Source organism: Monodon monoceros, unplaced genomic scaffold, assembly GCF_005190385.1.
Source record: "Monodon monoceros isolate NGI ecotype Baffin Bay Population unplaced genomic scaffold, NGI_Narwhal_1 Super_Scaffold_6, whole genome shotgun sequence".
Taxonomy (NCBI): Eukaryota; Metazoa; Chordata; class Mammalia; order Artiodactyla; family Monodontidae; genus Monodon; species Monodon monoceros.
In genome coordinates, this window is record NW_021703783.1 from 98,958 (window position 1) to 120,950 (window position 21,993).

The 21,993-nt window shown below is 52.6% G+C and overlaps 1 protein-coding gene across 2 annotated transcripts in view; it reads right to left on the reverse strand.

The window, feature by feature from the left end:
• TUBA8 (tubulin alpha 8) overlaps positions 1-21,993 on the reverse strand; it is a 31,937-nt gene that overhangs the window by 2,077 nt on the left and 7,867 nt on the right. Inside the window, exons 2-4 of one of the 2 annotated variants that reach the window (XM_029204674.1) lie at positions 4,891-5,113; positions 3,323-3,471; positions 1,073-1,753 (exon numbers count right to left, since the gene is read on the reverse strand). In XM_029204674.1, coding sequence (XP_029060507.1) covers positions 1,073-1,753; positions 3,323-3,471; positions 4,891-4,918 — 858 coding nt within the window. In that variant the 5' untranslated portion in view covers positions 4,919-5,113. Of the gene's footprint in view, positions 1-1,072; positions 1,754-3,322; positions 3,472-4,890; positions 7,180-21,993 lie in introns of those variants that run through there. The other variant, XM_029204673.1, reaches the window with a different exon arrangement.

Below are 21,993 nucleotides of genomic sequence, written 5' to 3' on the forward strand. Positions count from 1 at the left end.
GAGCAGAGCAAGGTGGGAAATGCTCTCTGCCATCAGCCTCTCAGCTGAGAAGCCAGCATGAGGTGTCTTGTTTCCGTTAAGTCCCAGCAGGGAAAACTGAGACATGCTCATCTCTGTCTCGAGCAACTGTCACAACCACCTCTGGTGTTCAGCAAACCTCTAAATTATTAAAGGCCTGCCAGGGGTCTAATTAACATGAATGGTGGCAGCCGCTTTGATGGTGGACTCGGATGAGACCGTGGGACACAGGACAAAGCAGTCAAGCAGGCACGAGTGCAGGGGCAGCTGCCTGCCCGGCCAGGGCGACTCAGGGGGGACTTCCAGTGCTCGACATCTTCTGGTCCTGGGAGCTGGGGGCCTTCCCTGGCTACTGTGTACCCACACCAACCCTCAGAGTCCGGTGTTCCCCAGACCGCAGACCTACAACAGGCTCCCAGCTCACTCCCGGTTAGTGGAAATGTCAGGGCTTCATAATGTGAATCACAACCACGTGATAACCATGGAACTCCTTATCCTTACTCGAAATCGATGAAAACTTACAGGGCGAATAATTTTTCAAAATAAACTGGGGAGAGAAGAACACATCTTTTGAGGTGTTAGAGGAGGGAATTACACCTCTCTGGCAACTTGAATAATCTGGTTACTGCATTCTCTGATCTACCGTCAGATCAGAGCTACTTCCACCCAGTCATCCTCTTCATCCCACTTGCACACAAGTTCGTTCTAGCCCCGTTCACTCCTCCCTGTAAGAGAAAAGTCCTTTCTGCCTGACCTTTGAGATGTCTGCAGATCTTAGGGCAGGAGAGGTGGAGCCCTTCTCCCTACTGCCCTAGTGCCCTCCCCCTCTTCCAATAATCCTCTCAAAATCTCTCCTGACCTAAAATAGGTGAATGAACGAGTTAATGAATGAAATTAGTGTTACATTTGGCTTAAGCCCCTCTTCCCATCTCATCCCAGAGCTCCCACGGAATGTACATCAGTCCAAGACCCTGAGCGCCCACCTTTCTCCCCATCCTTGCTGTCTCCCTCTGCTTCTCTAGCTGTCTGTCTCCACCAAGCCACCAGCTCTCACCTTGAAGCCTGTGGGACACCAGTCGACAAACTGGATGGTCCTCTTGGTCTTGATGGCGGCAATGGCGACGTTCACATCCTTGGGCACCACGTCCCCCCGGTAGAGCATGCAGCAGGCCATGTACTTGCCGTGACGGGGGTCACACTTCACCATCTGGCTGTTGGGCTCAAAGCAGGAGCTGGTGATCTCGGCCACGGACAGCTGCTCGTGGTAGGCCTTCTCGGCCGAGATGATGGGCGCATAGGTGACCAGGGGGAAGTGGATGCGGGGGTAGGGCACCAGGTTGGTCTGGAACTCGGTGAGGTCCACGTTGAGGGCGCCGTCGAAGCGCAGGGAGGCCGTGATGGAGGACACGATCTGGCTAATGAGGCGGTTGAGGTTGGTGTACGTCGGGCGCTCGATGTCTAGGTTGCGGCGGCAGATGTCATAGATGGCCTCGTTGTCGACCATGAAGGCACAGTCCGAGTGCTCCAGGGTCGTGTGCGTGGTCAGGATGGAGTTGTAGGGCTCCACCACGGCCGTGGACACCTGGGGGGCCGGGTAGATGGCGAACTCCAGCTTGGACTTCTTGCCGTAATCCAGGGAGAGGCGTTCCATCAGCAGAGAAGTGAAGCCGGAGCCGGTGCCGCCCCCGAAGCTGTGGAAGATGAGGAAGCCCTGCAGGCCTGAGCAGGCATCTGTCTGGGAGCGGAGGACACGAGACAAGGCTCTGAGGACTCCCTCACGGGCCTCTCTGTCTGCCCCACTCTATCCCTCAACGTTGTCAAGTGGGTGAAATCAAAACAGCCTTGAAGGAGCAAGGAAACACAAAGGAGCCTCGGCGGTCTTGGGAGGAACCACTAAAATACGGGCAGCAAACCTGCACACACCTCCGGGTCCATGAAGCTTCCAGCCCAGTGGCCTGGTTGGACCAGGAATGAGCTTCCAGAACCACGGCGGTTAATGACTTTGCCCCATGAGAGCCCCAGCTCCTTGCCCACTTCCCCAGCCCTAGTCATTTGATCTTGCGGGAACTGCAGACCTACACATCCCAGCCCAACCTTGGAAGGTGGCTCAGGAAGATAAATGGGTCAGAGAACCTGAGATTTAACATCAACTTTGCCACTTCCGAGTCGTAAAAATTCGAGCAAGTTACTGAACTGAACCCTCCAGACTCATGTTTCTTCTTGGTTAAAGTGAGAACAATAAAAAATATTCATCTCGGGCTTCCCTGGTGGCGCAGTGGTTGAGAGTCCGCCTGCCGATGCAGGGGACGTGGGTTCATGCCCCTGTCCAGGAAGATCCCACATGCCGCGGGGCGGCTGGGCCCGTGAGCCATGGCCGCTGGGCCTGCGCGTCCGGAGCCTGTGCTCCACAACGGGAGAGGCCGCAGCGGTGGGAGGCCCGCATACCGCAAAAAAAAAAAAAAAAAATTCATCTCATGAGGTTGTTGTGATAATTAAGCAAGGACCTGACAGTTAGCTCTCACCAGAACTAAGAGAATTCACAGGTCACAGAACTTCCCCATTGGCCGTGATCTGTGACTGTGTTCAGTCCTGTGGTTCTGAGCTTTAGGGATCACAGACGGCTCTGAGACTGATGAACCCTACTAGCCCTCCTCTAAACAGAAAAGTCCACATCCTTAGCTCCCAAGAACCCCTGATCAAGCCCAACCTTTTCCGTTGTACAGATTAGGAAAGGGGGATCGAGTAGACAAGGGACCCACCCTGAGCTTTCTAGTCAAAGCAACCCGGTTCAGATCCTGACTTGGCCACTTTCTAGCTGTGGGACCCAGACCAAGTTATTGAACCACCCTGGCCCTCAATCTCCCCATCTGTAAAGTTCAAGGACAAGACCTCCTTTGTATCATTATTTAGGGGATTAAACGGAACATATTTGACATTGGTAATGCCGTTTGTAAGTGCTGAAATAGATCAACAATCTTCCTCTTCTCTTCCAAGTTAAATGCTTTGTTAAACTGTGCTGACAGGAAGCAAAGAGCTTCGCCTTTCTCACACCTGGAATCTGCCCAGACACCACCATAGAGCACCTGTAACTGCTACCGGGGCATCACCTGGAGGGCAGCCCACAATGTCCAGCCAGAGGAAGGGGCGTCAGCCCTGTGAATGTCTCTTACGGACATAAGCAGAAATTCCCAAATCTTAGGCGTTTATCCTGTAGCCAGGGGTCACGTGCCTCCACCCAGCCTGTTCAGAGAGGTGAATCCTAGTACGTCCAGCTCACCAGCTCCCTGCCCTTGTAAACACATACCAGCTTGCGAATGCGGTCCAGCACCAGGTCGATGCTCTCCTTTCCCACCGTGTAGTGGCCCCGCGCGTAGTTGTTAGCTGCATCCTCTTTTCCTGTGATCAGCTGCTCTGGATGGAACAGCTGGCGGTAGGTTCCTGCCCGAACCTCATCTACCAAGAGAGGGGACCATCAGTCTTACTACCTGGTTCCCAGAAGAGAATACACATGGCACCCCTACCTACTGAACTCCATTGAGGTGGAAACAGACAACCCTATAATATACCTGCGAGGCTAAGAGAATTCCAGGGTAACACAGGCACTAACAGAGCCAGAAGCCCGGGACTCAAGCAGCAATGAGAAGCCAGCTGCTCTACTGGCTGGACCTTAAAAAGCCTTGGGTTTACAAAGCTGGCCAAACACCAAAGTTGACTGCCTCTTCCCCCTGGACCCACAAGGCTTCCCTCTTGTTTTTCATTCATGCTGCAAAATTTACCCCAGAATTTAACCCGATTTCACTTGCATTCAAATGTTCCAGGGACACAGAGAAAGATTCAGAATATGCCTGGCTCCTAGGCTCCCCCGGAATTGTCCCAGCCCTAACCTCCATCTCTGGTGGCAACAATACATGTCAGGCATTAGAGATATTTCAGAACAACTTTGAAGCAAAGCTATGTTCCAGGCTCCAGAAGAGCTGGAGCCCAAGAGAGGCCACGGGGCCGGGGGCTCTGCTCACCTCCAAGGTCCACGCAAAGTGGACACACAGCAGGCCAAGGTGCCTCAGGCCCCACCTACAGCCCCTCTCTTCTACAGGGTCCCTCTGCTCCCCCAGGGAAAGCACCCATCTATGCAGTGGCCTGGGAAGCTCATCTGCCCTTTCTGTATTTGTACAAGCGTCCATGGGATAGAGGGCCTGGGGTCTGTGGCCCTAGAAACAGTGTTCAGGCACCGCAGGCAGTGCCCAGACATCCCTGGGGGACTTGTCCACCTTCGCTGGTGAGCAGACTTTGAAGATGAGAAAATCCTGATGAAGAGCGAGGACTGATCCAGGGGGTACTGGGGCCGGGGGAGCTGGGAGAGCAAGAATCCTGCCCCAACACCAGTCAGAATTCCTGTTCCCTAAGATCCAGAAGAGGTTCATTCTAACCTACGGCAGCCTCTGGCTGTAAGAGAAAGTGCCTGCTATTTCGTCTCGTGAGCGAGATGCTGCAAGGTTATCCCAGGCCGCCGGGACAGACTGCAATTACCGTAGATCGGAAACATACACTTTGGGAAACCGACTGTTTGAGGGCATCTTATAATTTCTGAAATTATTTGTATTTTGACCCTTAGTATTTAATAAACAATGTCGGCAATGTCGGTCTGTCTCAGCAGATTTCAGTGGAGAGCACTAGGTTGGAGCTTTAATGGGCAGCAGAGATCTGTGATCCCCACTTGAGATCCCGAGACTGCGGAGAACTCTAGGAGCCAAGAGTCATGTGGTGGGGGGCTCCGGATGAGCCACCCCTTCCACGTGCAGATCTGCTTCCCCAGACACCACGGCCTCTGCAGTCCGGTGCTGTCCCTGTGCGGGGACCCTGGCCCACACTCACCCACCACGGTGGGCTCCAGATCGACCATGACGGCCCGGGGCACGTGCTTCCCGTTGCCGGTCTCGCTGAAGAAGGTGGTGAAGGAGTCGTCGTCCTGGACCTTGCTGGCCTGCGTGCTAAAAGTGCCATCGGCCTGGATGCCATGCTCCAGGCAGAAGAGCTCCCAGCAGGCATTGCCGATCTGGACCCCTGCTTGGCCCACATGGACGGATATGCATTCCCGCTGCGGGGAGAGAGCAGCCCAGTCAGAGCCCCGGCCCGGCCACGCCTCTGCCCCAGGCCCCCAGGGCCCCAGGCCCCCACCTCTGAGGACCTGTCCATCCCTGGAACTCAACGGGCAGGACACCCATGCCTCCCGCCATGCCATGCCCCCGCCACGTGGGGTCTGGGCACCACAGCATCCAGATCAAGACTCGGTTCCAAAGAAGCACCGCAGCTTTGTGGTTTGCTGTAAAGATTGCTTTCCAGGGTTAATCCTTTGTGTCAAGACAAGGAAAAAGAGGGCAGCTGCGTGGAGGAAACTGGGCTAATTCCAAACCACGAGACTCCTGCACGGATGGAGCTGGTCAAAGGAAGAACCAGTGAGAACAGCAGAAACCACACCCAAATCCACTGCCCTGCCCAGCGCAGGGCTCCCGTTCCTGCTGCAGCCTGAGTCTCCCAGCCGCCGCCACACACACACACACACACACACACACACACACACACACACACACACTCACATACACACACACACACACACACACTCACATACACACTCACATACACGCTCCCCGTCTCCGCATCACAGAACAGGGAAGCACACGGTGGAATGTACTTTGGAGTCTGTATCATGGGTGTCATTAGTGTTCTGGCTACAACTGTAGGAATGAGAAAGGATCAGTACATCAGCAAGGGAGGGCTGGGAGGGGACAAAGTAGGCACCTCCTGAACTCTGAGGGACTGGAAAGTTCCTCTGTGGCCACCATAACCTGCTCCTTCGCCCACGTCAGGCCAAGTGCTAAGGAAAGCTGACCTTTAGAGTGTCCTTTTCTCTATGTTGCTCTGGTGTGAAGCTGCAGTTACCTGATTGGTCCTGGTACTAACAGCTTAGGATGGGGTGTGCGTGTGTGTTTGTGTTGTGTACATTCGTGTGGTGTGTATGTGTGTATATATGTGTAAGTGTGTGCGTGTGGATGTGAGTGTGTGAGTGTGTGTTATGGTTTTGCTGGGACGGTGTACTCGTCACCCCCAACACCCCACCGGGGAAGCAGGGGCCCTGCAAGGAGACTGTGTGCTCGAGATGGAGCTGGGCAGGGAAGCATGTGCCCACTGTGTGGCCTTCTATTCTTAACTGTGACCCGACCTGGCATTTTCCAGCTCCGGGGAACCCAAGCCAGGAGCAGAGCCTCCAGAGACCGTGGCTGGGCATGGGGTATGGGACTCCTGGGACCCTGGGGCTCCCTGGGTGTGGGTGCAGGGAAGCCAGTGGTGTCAGGAGCCGGTGCCCTAACACTTATACAACGTGGCACTGCTCCACACCTGTCTCTGTGCCCTGGCCTCTGTGCTTCTGTGAGCCTGGTGGCCAGGAAAGGGCTTTGCTCACAGCCACCCACACCCCAGGGCACAAATCTTGCCTCTCAAGTTACATGCTGTGCTGTGTGACCTGGGCTGAGTTACGTAAACCCCCTTCATCTGAAAAGCATAAGTTACCGATCACTTTTGTTGTGATTGCTCTTATCCTTATCATTATGCATTTTCATTATTGGAGCTTCACTCTCCACCTGGAAGAGGCACAGGTGGAAAGCCGGAGACCTCAGGCTACGTTTCTCTCACAATGAAAGGACTTTATCTTCGGACTCAATTCAGGCCTAAGGCAGCAGGGTCCTTCCCCCAGGAACCCCCCATAACCAGCAGCTACCGACCAGACCACACCTTCACATGCAGCTGTGGCTTCCTGGGGGGGGGGGGTGTGAACTGAGGGGACCCGGAGAGACCTGAAAGGAGCAGGTCCCACATGTTGTCCTGTGACCCTACCTCCCAACCATCCTCCAGGCATCCCCTGGGCCTTTCTGGAAGGAAACAGGGGTATTTCAGGAAGATCAAAGGTCAGAGGAGGAAGAGTAAAGGATCTCAGGGTCCTGAAAACCACCAACATGGTGATATGGAGGTTTTCACACCCCTTTAACCTCATGCTAGTCAATATGCCAGTCTCCACAGATGAAATCAGTCACACACACACACGCACACTCCTTAGGAGGAGCAGTTTTCCCTGTTACACTAATTCACGAGAGTAACCAGAGGTATACGATAGACTCAGGGGCTTCCCTGGTGGCGCAGTGGTTGAGAGTCCGCCTGCCGATGCAGGGGACACGGGTTCGTGCCCTGGTCCGGGAAGAACCCGCATGCCGCGGAGCGGCTGGGCCCGTGAGCCATGGCTGCTGGGCCTGCGCGTCCGGAGCCTGTGCTCCGCAACGGGAGAGGCCACGGCAGTGAGAGGCCCGCGTAACGCAAAAAAAAAAAAAATACTCAGCCTTAACATATTACACCCTTTATATGTAGCTCCCACTTTATAGAAAACACAGGGGTCCAAGGGATAAGGGACATGGCGAGAAAACGACATGAATCCAGAAGGTGAGACATTTTACAGGGAAATTGACCCAATCTTTTTAACTCATGAAAAACAAAGGTGAAGGAGGGACTGACCCACATCAAGAGGAACTTAAGACACATAACATCCACATGGAGTATGTGAATGTTAACTGAATTCTGGTTTGAACAAATCAAAAGATGGTGTGTTGGGGGGGACCTGCCTGGTGGCACAGTGGTTAAGAATCCACCTGCCAATGCAGGGAACACAGGTTCGAGCCCTGGTCCAGGAAGATCCCACATGCCGCGGAGCAACTAAGCCCGTGTGCCACAACTACTGAACACAAACACATCAGGTAAAGTAAACATGGCAGAGAAATAGTAATTATTAAATCTAGATGATGGATATATGGGTGGCGATACACTACCGTACTTCTCTGAAGGTTTGATGGTTTTCATACTAAAATGACAAAAATTAAAGAAAGGAAACAGAGTAAGAGCCAAGTGACGGCTCCCCTCACCCTAACGACCCACTGCGAAGGGCCAGGCTCTTCCTGTCCCTTTTCACTCTGTCATTGATTCAACTAGCAATGACCAAGAGCCCAGTTTGTCAGGGCAAATGAGAACTTTAAAGTTATGCGAGGGGGGAACTTCCCTGGCGGTCCAGTGGTTAGGACCTGGGTGCTCTCACTGTCGGGGCCAGGGTTCAATCCCTGGTCGGGGAACTAAGATCCCACAAGCCACGCAGCACGGCCTAAATAAATTAATTACATAAAGTCACATGAGGAAATCACCAGTGAAATGAAAAGTTAGGGGAGCCCCCCATTTAACTAATGGTGCTAAGGTCTGTGCACCATTTGCACCTGCTCTGAGAGGACAAGGACCCCACGGCTCCTCTGGCCACTGTGCCTCGTTGCCACCCACCCCCTTCCTGGAGGCTCTACACAGGAACACGCAAAGCACCCCCAGTGCTGACGGCCTGGGGGCCAGCCCTCATGCCCAAGACAGGTCACCCATCTGCCATGACCAGGGACGTTATGTGAGCTCAGAGCCTTCAGGATTCTAGAGCTGGGCTGGCCTCACGGATCACCGAATATGATTCCCACCCCATTATTTTACAGGTGAAAAAGCTGAGGCTCAGAAAGGTAAAGGGGCAGATTGGAAATTTCGCAGGGCAAGAGCCTGGCCCCAAATCCAGGTCTTCTGACCTCGGCCCGAGTCCTCTCCTTGACACCACCCACCCCCCTGCCTCGTTTGCACTCTTAACCCTCTGGGCTCTGGTGGGCCACACCTACGGCAGCACAAGCCTGATAGCAGAGAACAAGGCGAGCTTGGACGGCAAACCTCCAAACCAAAAAAAGCTCCATCGCAGACAGAAACAGAAGGGCTCGCAGTGGGAGCCTCTGAAAGTGGGCCACCCTCCCTGCAAGACCAGGACTGTTTCTCCGGGTGGTGAGTGCCGAGGCCAGGGCCGGGGGGGGGTGAGCTGACTCAGCAGAGGAACTTTACATCATGTGTTTGCTCCAAACTCATGTTTCAGATTCCGTCTCTGGCCAGGCAGAGCTGCTGCTTTCTCTCTCACACTGCTCCTCCCTCAGTTCTATTTTGACTCTGGGCTTGTAGGGCTCAGGCCAGCTTTCTGCTCCTGGGCCCCTGTGAGATGAAGGGGGTCCCACCAGTGGTGCTGGAGCCTCCAGCCCAGCAGTCCAGGGGGTGAAGGTGAGGGAGCTGGAGAGACCTAACACAGGAGCGCCCTTCCTCGAGGAAAACATGACACCCCTCCCCAGACCTAGTGCTGGGTGGCTACCAAAGAGACCTGCTCTGTTGGTTCCTGCAGCACAGAGCTACTGTCGTTGTCTGCAAGACGGCATCAGGAGGGACTGGGCCAACTCCCACTCGCCCTTCAAGTCGCTCATTAGTCGTCCCCTCCTGCAGAAGGTCTGGAAGGCCCCACACCAGCCGGGGCCCCACGGCGCCCTCTCTCAGCCCCCGCCTCCCCATCACTGCTCTACTGCATGGCTCCTAGCCGCTCTTTTGCTTTTCTGACTTACCCGGTGGAGAGCAAGGAGTCCCCATTTCCTGGCCAGATACCCAGCCTCGAGTACAGGGCTTGACTGCCGCAGGGGTGATTGGAAAGAAAACCCTGCCGAGGCTTAGAGTCCATCTAACAAGGGGAGTGGCCAGGGCCTGAGAGGCAACAGGGGCTCAAAGGAGAAAAGACAGCTTGCAGCTTGGTTTCCCCCAGCAGGAATATTTGCAGACATCTTGGAGAATGTAGATGTGCCAGCAGGTGTTTCAGCTGGATTCTGGAGCAGTGTGAACGAGAGGCGGGAGAATTTAGGGCAGCTCCCACAAAAGGCTTGGTTTGTCCGAAGTGTAGGCTTGTGAAGGCTGGGCAGAAGCAGCAACAGAGCTGCCCACGAGCATCCTCCCCGGGGAGGGTGCCCAGTTCTGCAGGACGGCAGAAAAAAGACACTCCAGAACCTGGCAGTCCTCTTATAACTCCACTGCAAGAAATCTTTCCTTAGGTCAACCTTATATTATTTCTGTTTTAATAGTAATCGTTTCCTTTTCATTTGCTCTCAGAGAACTCTGATAAGCTCACTGCAATCCTCTGCAGAAGGAGGCTTTGTAGCTTTAAGAATAGTTTCGAACTATCACAAAACAGTGAAATTGGCATATTATCTTGGAAGGGACCTGACAGCGTAGGCCAGTGAAAACCTGAGACCAGGCCACATACCCCGACCACCTGTGGGGTCAAGGGCCACACAGTTGCCTTCAGGAAGCATATTTTTAGACCCAATTACTTCTAGCTCTCAGGCTAGGATAATAAATCACCTACACTTCAGGATCTAGGTCGGAGATGACAGGTAAAAAGTAGAACCAGTGTTCCAGAGGGATAATTAAAGTAAGAACAATGTGGTTCACGAAAGATTGCACTACCTCTGCTCAAAATCCTTCAATTAGAGCACATTTGGACTCAAAGAATAGATAGCAAGCCAGAAACAGCAGGAACAGAGTCGACCTAAGTTAACATCAGGCTGCAGGCGCTGCAGCAGGGCAGCAACAGGGGTGGCAGAGGCGGCCCTCGGGAGTGGCCAGGGCTGGTCGTAGACTCCTAGACTCTCTAGACCCTTCGAGGTCAAAGGCCCTTGAGCTTCAGCCAACACTGGGGTCAGGTGCCGGAGAAAGCGAGCGAGCGTTGATCCGCCGCACACGGTACCCACTCTCCTCCTGGGCTCTTCATCTGGGAGAAATTCTAACAGGACGACGCCGACGGGGGACGTCAGCCACAAAGGCCACAGACAGTCCTGTCAGTCCCTTGGTGGCCAAAGGGAGGGAGCAGTGGGTCTACTCTGCCCCCAAGAGCCACATCCTCCCACCCACCCCATCACTAGCCCTGTACTCACTAGCTCTCTCCTCCTCAAAAATTACTGTAACTTTCTATCTTCCTCTCAAGGTCACTGAGGTCACTGAGCCGCAGCATCACTCCCAGGCTCTGCGTGGGCCCAACTGTAGCCCAGACGCTCCCTGTGGACACAGTGCCTGGGGGTGGGGCCTCCGCTGCCACCCACAGCATGTGCCCAGGGACCTCTGGGGACCCGCACTTAGTGACCGCAGCCCCCGGGGTGCTCGGAGTCGGAAGCTAAGCCCGGGCCCTGTGGGACTCAGCCACGCCGCCCGCTCAGGGCGTCTGCAGAGGCCTGTGGACTCGGGAGCAGCATCCACCTCACCCCCAGGACACTCTGCCTTCTAGCTGCCCATTTCTGCAGGAAGACAGGCTCTTTGTTGCCATCTGATGCCAGTTCCCGCCTGAACTCACGGGCCTGCCCCCCCAGGAGGAGTGCAGTGAGGAGGCTGTGCTCTCAACTCCCCCCGTGAACCACAGACACATTCTCCGAGGCCTGGAATCACCGACACCAAAAAGGGTGTCACAGTCTCAGTTCCCAGGAGACCTGATTACCAGAGGGACCCTGGGAGCAGATGGGAATGCTCAGTTACAGGGTTAGTTCTAAAATCCTCACCTAGAAACTACAGAAATGCTGCATCCATCCTCAACACGGGCAGCCTTCCCCAACCCTCAGGAGGGAAGCCCAGCCACTGGAGGAAGGAGAGTCCTTTCGGCACGGGTGGGACTCTGGGTCCAGCTGTGCAGATGTGTCAGCCTAGCCTTTCAGGAATGAGTCAAGGGGTTTTGAAAAAGAGGTTCTGGGGACTTCCTTGGTGGTGCAGTGGTTAAGAATCCGCCTGCCAATGCAGGGGACACGGGTTTGAGTCCTGGTCCAGGAAGATCCCACATGCCACAGAGCAACTAAGCCCGTGTGCCACAACTACTGAGCCCACGTGCCGCAACTACTGAGCCCATGTGCCGCAACTACTGACGCCCACCCGCTCTAGGGTCTGCATGCCACAACTACTGAGCCCACGTGCTGCAATTACTGAAGCCTGAACGCCTAGAGCCCGTACTCCACAACAAGAGAAGCCACTGCAATTAGAAGCCCGTGTACCGCAACGAAGAGTAGCCCCTGCTCGCCACAACTAGAGAAAGCCTGTGCACAGCAACGAAGACCTAATGCAGCCAAAAATAAATATAAATAAATAAATAAATAAATAAATTTAGATTCTGTGAGTGTGAAATGGTCAATAAAAATGTTTTCCCAGGCTTCCCTGGTGGCGCAGTGGTTGGGAGTCCGCCTGCCGATGCAGGGGACATGGGTTCGTGTCCCGGTCCGGGAGGATCCCGCATGCCGCGGAGTGGCTGAGCCCGTGGGCCGTGGCTGCTGGGCCTGCACGTCGGGAGCCTGTGTTCTGCAACGGGAGACGCTGCAATGGTGAGAGGCCCGCATACCGCAAAAAAAAAAAAAAAAGTTTCCCCATCAAGACAGTGCTGCCCATTAATATTCCAAATAGAACCTGCTATACAAAATTCAGTGTTTCAAAATAAAGATATTCTCTTTCCAAAATATTCAGCCATAGGTTTTCAGTTAAACATCTTTCAAATTCTTTAGCACATTTAAAATAAGGTTTTACTTTACATTTTTTTGGTTTATTAGGTATTTTCAGAAACTGGCCTATTGAATGCACATTGAAGTTTGCTCAGAGAGTTGGATTAGAATCATGGGATCCCCTCTAAGACTCACTATGGCTCTCAGGTCAGAATTAAAACGTGCAAGAGACAGCACTTTGAAAATTATAAAGCACTAGCTACGTGCTAGATATTATAAATATAAAATATCAAATCTTGAGTATGCTGCCTAGGATTTGCTTCAAAATAACAGGGAGAGAGGGGAAGGGGAGTAAATGAAGCAAGACTCATCATAAGTAGATAACTGTTGAAACCGGATGAGGCATACACAGGGGTTCATTATAACACTCTTCTTCTGTATATGTTTGGAATTCTCTGTAATAAAAAGGTTAGAATAGTAAAACTAGGTGGAGCCTTGAAAATTTGAACCGTAAGCCCTCTTCATTTTGTAGATGAGAAAAACCACTTCAGAGAGGTTAAGTGACTTTCTTGAAGTCACACAGCTAGCTGCAGAGACAGGAGCCAAAACTCTGAACTCCCAGCTCAGCTCCTTCCGTGACCCGGCACCAGGGGCCTCAGGCAGGAGTGGATTCCTCTGGCCACGAGGAGGCTGCTCTGGGGAGGGAGGGTGCGGGACAGACCTGGACTAGACTCAGCAGAGCTGGGGCCAGAGCCAGGGGCCCTGGGCACTCTCCAGAACAAGCAGAGGCCGGGAGAAGGGCAGTCCTCACCTGTCCTGCTGGTCACTGACACCCGGGCAAGAGTGTGGAAAGCCTGACCTTGGCCTGTGAGACTGCTCGCTCTGCCCCCTTCCCCACCCAACCTTTCCACCCCACTCCCAGTGGCCCAGAGAGCCGGGCTCTGGACGAGGAGATTTCTGGTTTTCCAGGCGTCCGGGCAAATGTATTGGAGGCAAATTTACCCAGCCCAGAGGGCAGGGGGTGAAGGGAGGAGGTGGGGGAGGTCCTCTCCAGCAAGTAAGTCCGCGAAGGAGGTGGGCAGACCAGAGGCCAGGGTAGGAAACCACTGATCTGAAGCCCCACCCCACCCCCGGCCTTCCGGAAGGAGAGCCCTGTGGGCCAGAGTCCTCTGGCTTGGACCACTGGAAAAACTGGGGAGTTGGAGCAGGTGCCGGGGGCCTGGGAAGCCCAAGCCAGATGGCCGGGGTTGGGAAAGGAGAACGAAGCCCCCAGGCGTGGGGCTGTGACGCCCTAAGTCCCCTGACACGTTCGGGGCTCTGTTAAATTTGGCTGGGTGTAGGGACCTGACCGCCCACGCCCCCAGCCTCCGGGAATCCCTGGACTGCCTGCCCCTCCCCCACTCGGATTCCTGAGTTGCCCCAAGGTGATGCCTCAGAGGCTCACCTCTTCTGCGAGGGTCCCCATGTCCCCCTTCCCATCACCTGAGTGTGCACATCTCCCTTGGGTCCCTTTAAGGGGCAACTCGCCCCCGTCCCTCCTTTCTCTCTACGAGAAGGGGCACTGGCACCGGCTTGTCCTCCGCCCGAGGGTACGAATCCCTCGACCCTGAACTGACACCCCCAGGAGACTTCGAACTCCTTAGATCCAAAGCGATGGCTGCTAGCCCCCGCGTAGATGCGGCCCTGCGCTGGGCGCCGCGTGCCCCCAACCCCCAGCGCACCGCGCCCCGGCCCGGCAGGCTCACCATCGCGGCCGCTCCCGTAGCCCGCTAGCTCCCGGCTGGGCCTGCCCACTCCAACTGCTCCAGATACAGCCGCCTCCGCTGTTGTGACACCAGGCGGGAGGGGACCAGCGGCTGCCCTGCAGCATCACAGTGCTGGCGAGGGAGGGACCGGGCAGGTCACAATCGCTCCTCCCCGCCCACCCGCGGCTCGGGTCTCTGCCCGGGCGCCGCACGCGCGGGTTGCGCGGCTGGGCTCCAGGCTCCCACGCTATGCTCTGTAGGATCAGCCTTTGTAATTCCAGCCGCTTAGGAAAGAAATGTAAAGTGCTGTTAGAATAAACGTTCACGGTCCCCAAACTTTCATCCTCTTCCTGCGGCCAAACACTAGCTGCGCCAGGAAGGCCCAGCCCAGGCAGGAAAGGCACCTGCTTGGGGCCCAGCTCGAGAAGTCACCCCCAGCCCGGGGGAGTGCAGGAGTGGTGGGGCAGGGTACTGGGTGGGAGGGACAGGCTCCGAGCTCAGCCCGGCTGCCGCTCGTCAGCCTGTGCTGAGTGAGGGGTGGAGCCTCTGCTCTGAAGCCCGCTGCGCCTCCATCGAGGCCAGGCCGGCCTGCCTACTGGGGGATTAACTGAGATAAGAATTAGTGAGAATATAGCAGGTGCTCAGTGCGTCCTCTGTTCCCGCTTCTACTCCTCCCTCCACCATTATATTCAAGTTTCTTTCTTGATCCATTTCTCATCACTCCCTCTTCCTACTTTTAAGCCCAGAACTTGCACAACGATACCAGGATTCTGGCTGCCTCTTTGCTCAGTAATAAGCCTTTCTCTTGGTGACCACAAGTGATGTTGAAGGGCCAGGGGCTTGCCCCGCTTCCTCTGGTCGGAGGAGGTGGGGACAATGGGTCTGGCCCTCTCTTCACACTTCAGATTTTGTCCACCTTACTGAACTTCCCTCACTCTCCCCTCCCCTCCCCAGTTTAGTGGTGGGCAGGGCCGTCATTGACCCTTGGTCTCAGTGCAAACTTCCCCACCAGAGTCCATTCAGTGCTAAAGAGAGTAAAAGCACTTCTGTCTCCTCTCCCGCTCTCCTCAGGCCCAGACCTCCAACCCCATGTCACTCCAGGCAAACCCGTGGCTTTTCCGCAAGGTATTACCACATAGAGCTGCTCTGGCCGGACGTGGAGACTCGCCAAGTGTCCAAGCACAAACACAGATTCACTTTCCCTTCCCTTCCCGACAGGTGCCTATCTCCGGCCAATACAGAGTGAGAACACTTTTTTATTTGATAGCAATTTGTTCGGCTGAGCACCCATTCCTACAGTTTCCTATTTATACTATGAGTTTCTAGAGGACGGGACACGTGTCTTAATCATCTTCGCATTTGAGAGAGTCTCAGACACAATGCTTTACCCATCGATACATACAGTGCTTGGTAAACTGTGAGTTGAATTTTGTCTACCTTATGATGTAAGATCCTAGAACTGGAGAACCGTGATTAAGCTAACTGCCAAGCACACGGTAAATGCTCAATAAAGGATGATGACTCTTATCAACTCTGCGTTTATCTCCCTTCCAAACTCCCAGAGTGTACATTTGTCACTTTATCACTTCCATTACATTTAACACTTTCCACCTTGGATTCTTGGTATGTGTACGTGTGCATGTGTTTAAGTATTCCTACAAAACTGGTACACCTTGAAGGCAGGGGTTGTTATTCATCTTGGTTCCCTCCCCCTCAAAAGTAGCTAGTCAAGGGCATCAAAGTTGCTCAATAAACGTTGCTGAGTAAATTGATTTTTCGAGTTCTCTTTGTAAACCACCAAATATGTTATGAACAGGTTCTTAATGTCTTGGGATAAAAATGATAATGACAACAGTGGTAATTATGATGGCATTCAGAGCCTTCATTATAATTCATTGAACCTCATCATCTTTCCTCTTCATGGGGTTAAGGGTTGGAAGGAGCCATGTCTACACCATAAATGCTGAATATGACATCTTTTGGTTCCAGGGAGGTAAAAAGATGGGTACCCCGCCCCCTCCAGTTTGTATATGAAGCCTTAACCCTCAGTGTGACTGTACTTGGAGATGGGACCTTTAGGGAGGTAATTACGGTTAAATGCAGTCCTAAGAGTGGGGCTCTGACCCAATAGGACTGGTGTCCTTATAAGGAGAGGAAGACACACCAGGAGTGTATGCACAGAGGGAGGCCAGGTGAGGACACAGCAAGAAGGTGGCCGTCTGCAAGCCAGGATGAGAGGCCTCACCAGAAACTGACCCTGCTGGACCTTGATCTGGGGCTACCTGTCTCCAGAATGGTGAGATGATAAGTTTCTGTTGTTTAAGCCACCTGGTGCGTGGTGTTTTGTTATGGCAGCCCATTCAGACTCAGATAGTGAAAAAAAGACTCAGATAGTGGCCTGACTGTCTTTAAGAGTAAAAATCATCTACTTCTTCTTGGTTTTTAAGACCACTGTCTCACAATTATTTGATCTGTGGCAACCTGGAGCCCACCTCCATCCTTTCTTTCTGAGTAGAAGTTTGGAAAGGAAGCAGGACACGTGTCTTCAGTCCCTGTGACGGCTATTTTATGTGTCAGCTTCACTGGACCACGGGACACCCAGACACTCGGCCACACAATATTCTGTGAAGGTGTTTCTGAATGAGATGAACATTTGAATCAGTAGACTGAGGAAAGCAGATTGTCCTCCCCAGTGTGGGTGGGCCTCATCCAATCAGTTGAAGACCTGAATTAAACAAAAGGGCTGAGTAAAGGGACCAGCTGCCTGCCTGACCGTTGAGCTGAGATACTAGTCTTCTCCTGCCCTTGGATTGGAACTCACACCAGCAGCTACTTTGGGTTCAGCTTGCAGACTCCAGATCTTGGGCTCCATGATCATGTGAGCCAATTCCTTATTTTCCCTCTCTCTCTCCGTGTGTGTGTGTGTGTGTGTGTGTGTGTGTGCGTGTGTGTGCGTGTGTGTCTCCATATATCCCATGGGTGCTCTCTCTCTGGAGAACCCTAACACAGTCCCCCTTTTTTGCAGGTGGAAAAACTGAAGTCAAATTCAGGCTATTCACAGAGGAGAGCAGCATTGCTCTAATAGCTTTAAAGTTCCCTGCTCCCTGTAGAGATTTTAAAAAATCAGCCTTGAGGACTTCCCTGGCGGAACAGTGGTTAAGAATCTGCCTGCCAATGCAGGGAACACGGGTTCAAGCCCTGGTCTAGGAAGATCCCACATGCCCTGGAGCAACTAAGCCCGTGCGCCACAACTACTGAGCCTGCGCTCTAGAGCCCACAAGCCACAACTACTGAGCCCACGTGCCACAACTACTGAAGACCACGTGCCTAGAGCCCGTGCTCTGCAACAAGAAAAGCCACTGCAATGAGGAGCCCATGCACTGCAACAAAGAGTAGCCCCTGCTCGCTGCAACTAGAGAAAGCCCGTGCACAGCAACGAAGACCCAACACAGCCAAAAAATTAATTAATTTTTTTAAAAAATCAGCCTCGAAAATAGGTGATTTGGGCCCAACTGGGATCAAGAGTTTGTTCTGTTCTTATAAAAAGAGTGAAATAAATTAGCTTTTGCAATGATTAAAAAAAAAAAGTCTGAGCTATTCATGAGAAAGCAACCTCCCAGTGTGATTTAGGCCTTGTAAAGCGATTACTCCACATCCACCAGACTCCAGAGACCATGTTATTTCTTCTTGTGTGGATTTAGTGCTATGGAGTCATATTCTCCAATACAATAATTATAGTGATGCCTAAAGTGCTGAGCCACACGCATCTGAGTAGGAGGTAAGATAATTCCTATCAATCCCCCAGGAGGAGAGTCAGTCTTTTTGTTTTGTTTTAATATTTATTTTAGCTATTTATTTGGTTGCGCCAGGTCTTAGTTGCAGCAGGCAGGCTCCTTCGTTGTGGCTCTCTGGCTCCTTAGTTGTGGCATGTGCACTCTTAGTTGTGGCACGCATGTGAGATCTAGTTCCCCGACCAGGGCTCGAAGCTGGCCCCCTGCATTGGAAGCGCAGAGTCTTAGCCGCTGCGCCACCAGGGAAGCCCCTGGGGCCGGTCTTCACGTGTGTGTTCCTTACACATTCCCTGACTCTGAGCACTGTGTGTGGAAGATGCTGTGCTGGGTGCTTATCTCTTTTACTCCTCGCCACAAGCCCCTGAACTTAACACTCTAATCACCCCCATTTTACAGGTGAAGAATCAGAAACTTAGCAGTGTTAGCTGTCATTCCTGATCACACGCTGGTAAGAGACAGAGCTGGGGTTTGCACTCAGGGGGTCAGACTCCGTGCTCAGTCATCACCTCCAGACTGAGCCTCAGGTAGAGGCCTGTCCTCATGCTCGGCTAGACTTGGAGGCCAAATGTCTAGCTGCTCCAGGGGTGGGTGTTAAAGGTGGAGCTGACCGCAGAGGGCGATGGGTGCCTGGAGAAAGAAGACCCGGTACTTCCCGGGTGCCCACGCTGCTGGGGGACTCTGTTTCCTAACCAGACAATCTAGATTTAGGCACTTGCCACATGGATTTAACTCCGGTGACCGCCGGCCGTAAGACCACTCGCATCTGAATACTGGACTCCCCGCTTGTGTCTCAGGCACTGCAGGGCGCTGGATGGGCAGGGGGCATCGATGGCCACAGGGCCGTGGGTGCAGTGGTTCCCCTCTGAGGGCGGACGGCTGCGGCACTGAAATCTAGAGGCGCAAATGTGGAGACACACGGTCCAGCCAACCCTTCTCCAAGGCGCGTCCCCTTCCAAAACCAACCGTGGAGGGTCTGGGTGGCCTTGTTTTAAGCTGGGGATGGAAGCATTTTCCTAACGGCCCTGATTCTCCCCTTGCTCCCCTCCTGCCAACTGGCTGATGTCAGAAGTGGGACACTTCATGGCATTGTCTTTGATCCCTGCTAAGCTCACCTCCCAGGGGGCAGCCCATTAGGCCATCACCTGTCAGGCACAGAAAACTCAGCAGAAAGACAAGGCAGCCGGGACGGGAGGCAAAGTGCAGAGAACCCTGAGCTTGGTGAACTAAGAAAAACTCGTCTCCTTCACAAACAGGGGCAAGCTGCTCACAGGCCAGGGGAAGCCCCCGCCCTCACCCAAGGCTCTGTTACCAATCCGGTGACCACCTTCTTCAGCTGCCAGCCCCTCAGAAAGCACCGAACGAGTTGCGCGGGGTAAAGCGGCACCACAGAAAAGGTAAGGCGGTCAGGTCAGGTCTTCTCTGAGGCCTTGGTGCTCTGCACGCAGCTGATTCTTCACTTGTTGGATATCTGCCTCCTATCAGACACTGAAACGATTGCTGGCTTCTCTGTTTTCCAGATATTTCACATAATGCTGTGGGTATAACAGACATCCAGCCTTTCTGGGCCACACCCTGGCAGCATGTTAAAAGAGCTGGAAAACCGCTCTCACCGTTGCCATAAATCTGCTTCAGAAGACTATCCCAAGAAAATAACCCACAAGGAAAATAACAGTTACATGGCCTTCGTACACACAGTCTGTGCAGAGCTGTTGCTCACATTAGCAAAATGTCAGCAAGATATAGAATGGCCAGCACATCAGTAGGAAGGGTTACATGGCTGCTAAAATGGAGAACTGAGACCCCAAAGATTCGTCCACTTGGAACCTCCACTGTCGCCTCATTTGCACGTGTAATTAAGACCTCGAGATGAGATCACCTGGATTAGGGTGTTTCCTAAATTCGGCGACATTAAAAGAGACAGAAAAGCAGAAAACATAGAAACCGAGAAGGCGGCCACATGAGGACAGAGGCAGAGACAGGAGGGATGCGGCCACAAGCCCAGGGACACCTGGAGCTCTGGGAGCTGGAAGAGGCAGGAAGGACCCTCCCCAGGGCCTCCGGAGAGAGACGCCATGACTGTGGGCTTCCAGCCTCCAGAGCTGTGAGAGAGTACGTTTCTGTTGTTTGAAGCCCCCCAGTTTGTGCTAATTTTGTCTCAGCAACCCCAGGAAACAAATACATACAGTAAAGAAGCAGCAATGCTGAAAACTGAATAGATGATCATATTAAATGAAAAACGCAGAACTGAAAGTACTAGATATATGTTTATGACAAACAATATGCATATGTATCGAAGAGAAGATGGAGATGATGTTTCTACGGGGTTTTTAGTAAGGTTGTTTGAATGAACACATTTCATGTCTTACAAACATAATGAGTAATGTGGCCTGTTCACAGATCTGAAAGTAAAGTCTGGTCACCCCATGTGGCAGCAGAGCCAGGCTTGGACCCCGGCTCTTTTTCACTCTGGTCAATTTGGTGTCAGAGTTTTGACCCCAGCCGTACCGGCTCACAGATCCATCTCTAAAATTCGAGTGCCCACCTGCACCTGCTTCCCTGTCGTGAACTCTCCCCACCTCTGAGACAGTCACCCCCTCAGACCACAACACCCAGCCTTTGTCTTTAGCAAATATTCTCTCACAGAGCCCATCACCTCCCCACTCTCCAGCCCCACCCTCCTCCTCCCACAGGCCTGAAGTAAAGGTGAGGCAGAGGGCGTATCATCTCCTGGCCTAGTCCTGATTATTTTAAAAAGAGGAGAGAAAGCGTTGATTTGCATTTGCCTGTGTAACTAGACACAGCTCCCTAGTGGGCCATTAGTCTTCCTTAATCCAACTAAATGTGCCCATATGGAAAGTCAGTGTCTGTGTAACCTATTTCATGCACCTATTTCAAATATTTTAGACCTATTTTATCAGAAAGACTTAACCGGGCTTCCCTGGTGGCGCAGTAGTTGAGAGTCTGCCTGTTGATGCAGGGGACATGGGTTCGTGCCCCGGTCTGGGAAGATCCCACATGCCGCAGAGCGGCTGGGCCCATGAGCCATGGCCACTGAGCCTGCGCGTCTGGAGCCTGTGCTCCGCAACAGGAGAGGCCACAACAGTTAAGAGGCCCGCGTACCGCAAAAAAAAAGACTTAACCATCCTATTTTATAATAGCAAATATTTCGTAGTGTTTTAAATACTCCATCCCGTGTATGTATGTATCACTTAATACTTTTCAAAGTTCTTTTAATGGACTTTTGCTCATATGATACAAGAGTATCGTAAAGAAAATAAGGCAGAAAAATTTTATCCCCATCTTTAAGGTAAGAAAATTGAGACCTAAAGATTAAGTGCTTTTTGCAAAGTTACAGAGCAATTCAGCAGCAGAGCTAGAACCCAAGCCAGCAAAAGTACACATTATAATAACCTATATTCCTTTATATTCCTCAAAATCATGCCACTTCTTTGAAAAATAAAAAAGGAATAAAAGTGTGTATATTTTTATTTAAAAACAGGAGAAAATGGGATAACCAAATTTGAAAAAATTTATATACAAAGGAACTCTAGAAGAAGAAATAAAAAACAAATAGCCTGTGAGGTCAGAGATGGGGGTGGAGAGCAGACAGAGCAGAGCTGCCGGCAGAGCCCTGAGGGTGTGCTCCCTCCAAGCACACAGGCCAAGGGCAGGGGGAAACCAGCCCAAGAAACAGAAAGGGCAGAGTCAGAGCCCTCAGAGGCAGCAAGGAGCCAAGGAAGGGACTACGCTCTGTTGCATCTGGAAAACAAGCCTCTTAACATAAAAGCATCAGTGCTTTTCTCCGGAACTTAATGCAGCTCTGCGGGTAAGGCTGCTGGTTACCTTCTAAGGACCGTACACTTTGGTTTTCTGCCTAAGCAACCTCTCCACATCAATAATGCTGGTGCTACTGTTAAAGTGACTCTTCTCTATGCTGACGTACTTCCGCAAAAATCCTTTCATTTTTCAACCAAGTCTCCAAATATTACCTGATGCCTGTCAGTCCCCATCGGATGGTAGAAAAAGTGACAAGGGGATGTGAAAAGTTTCAAA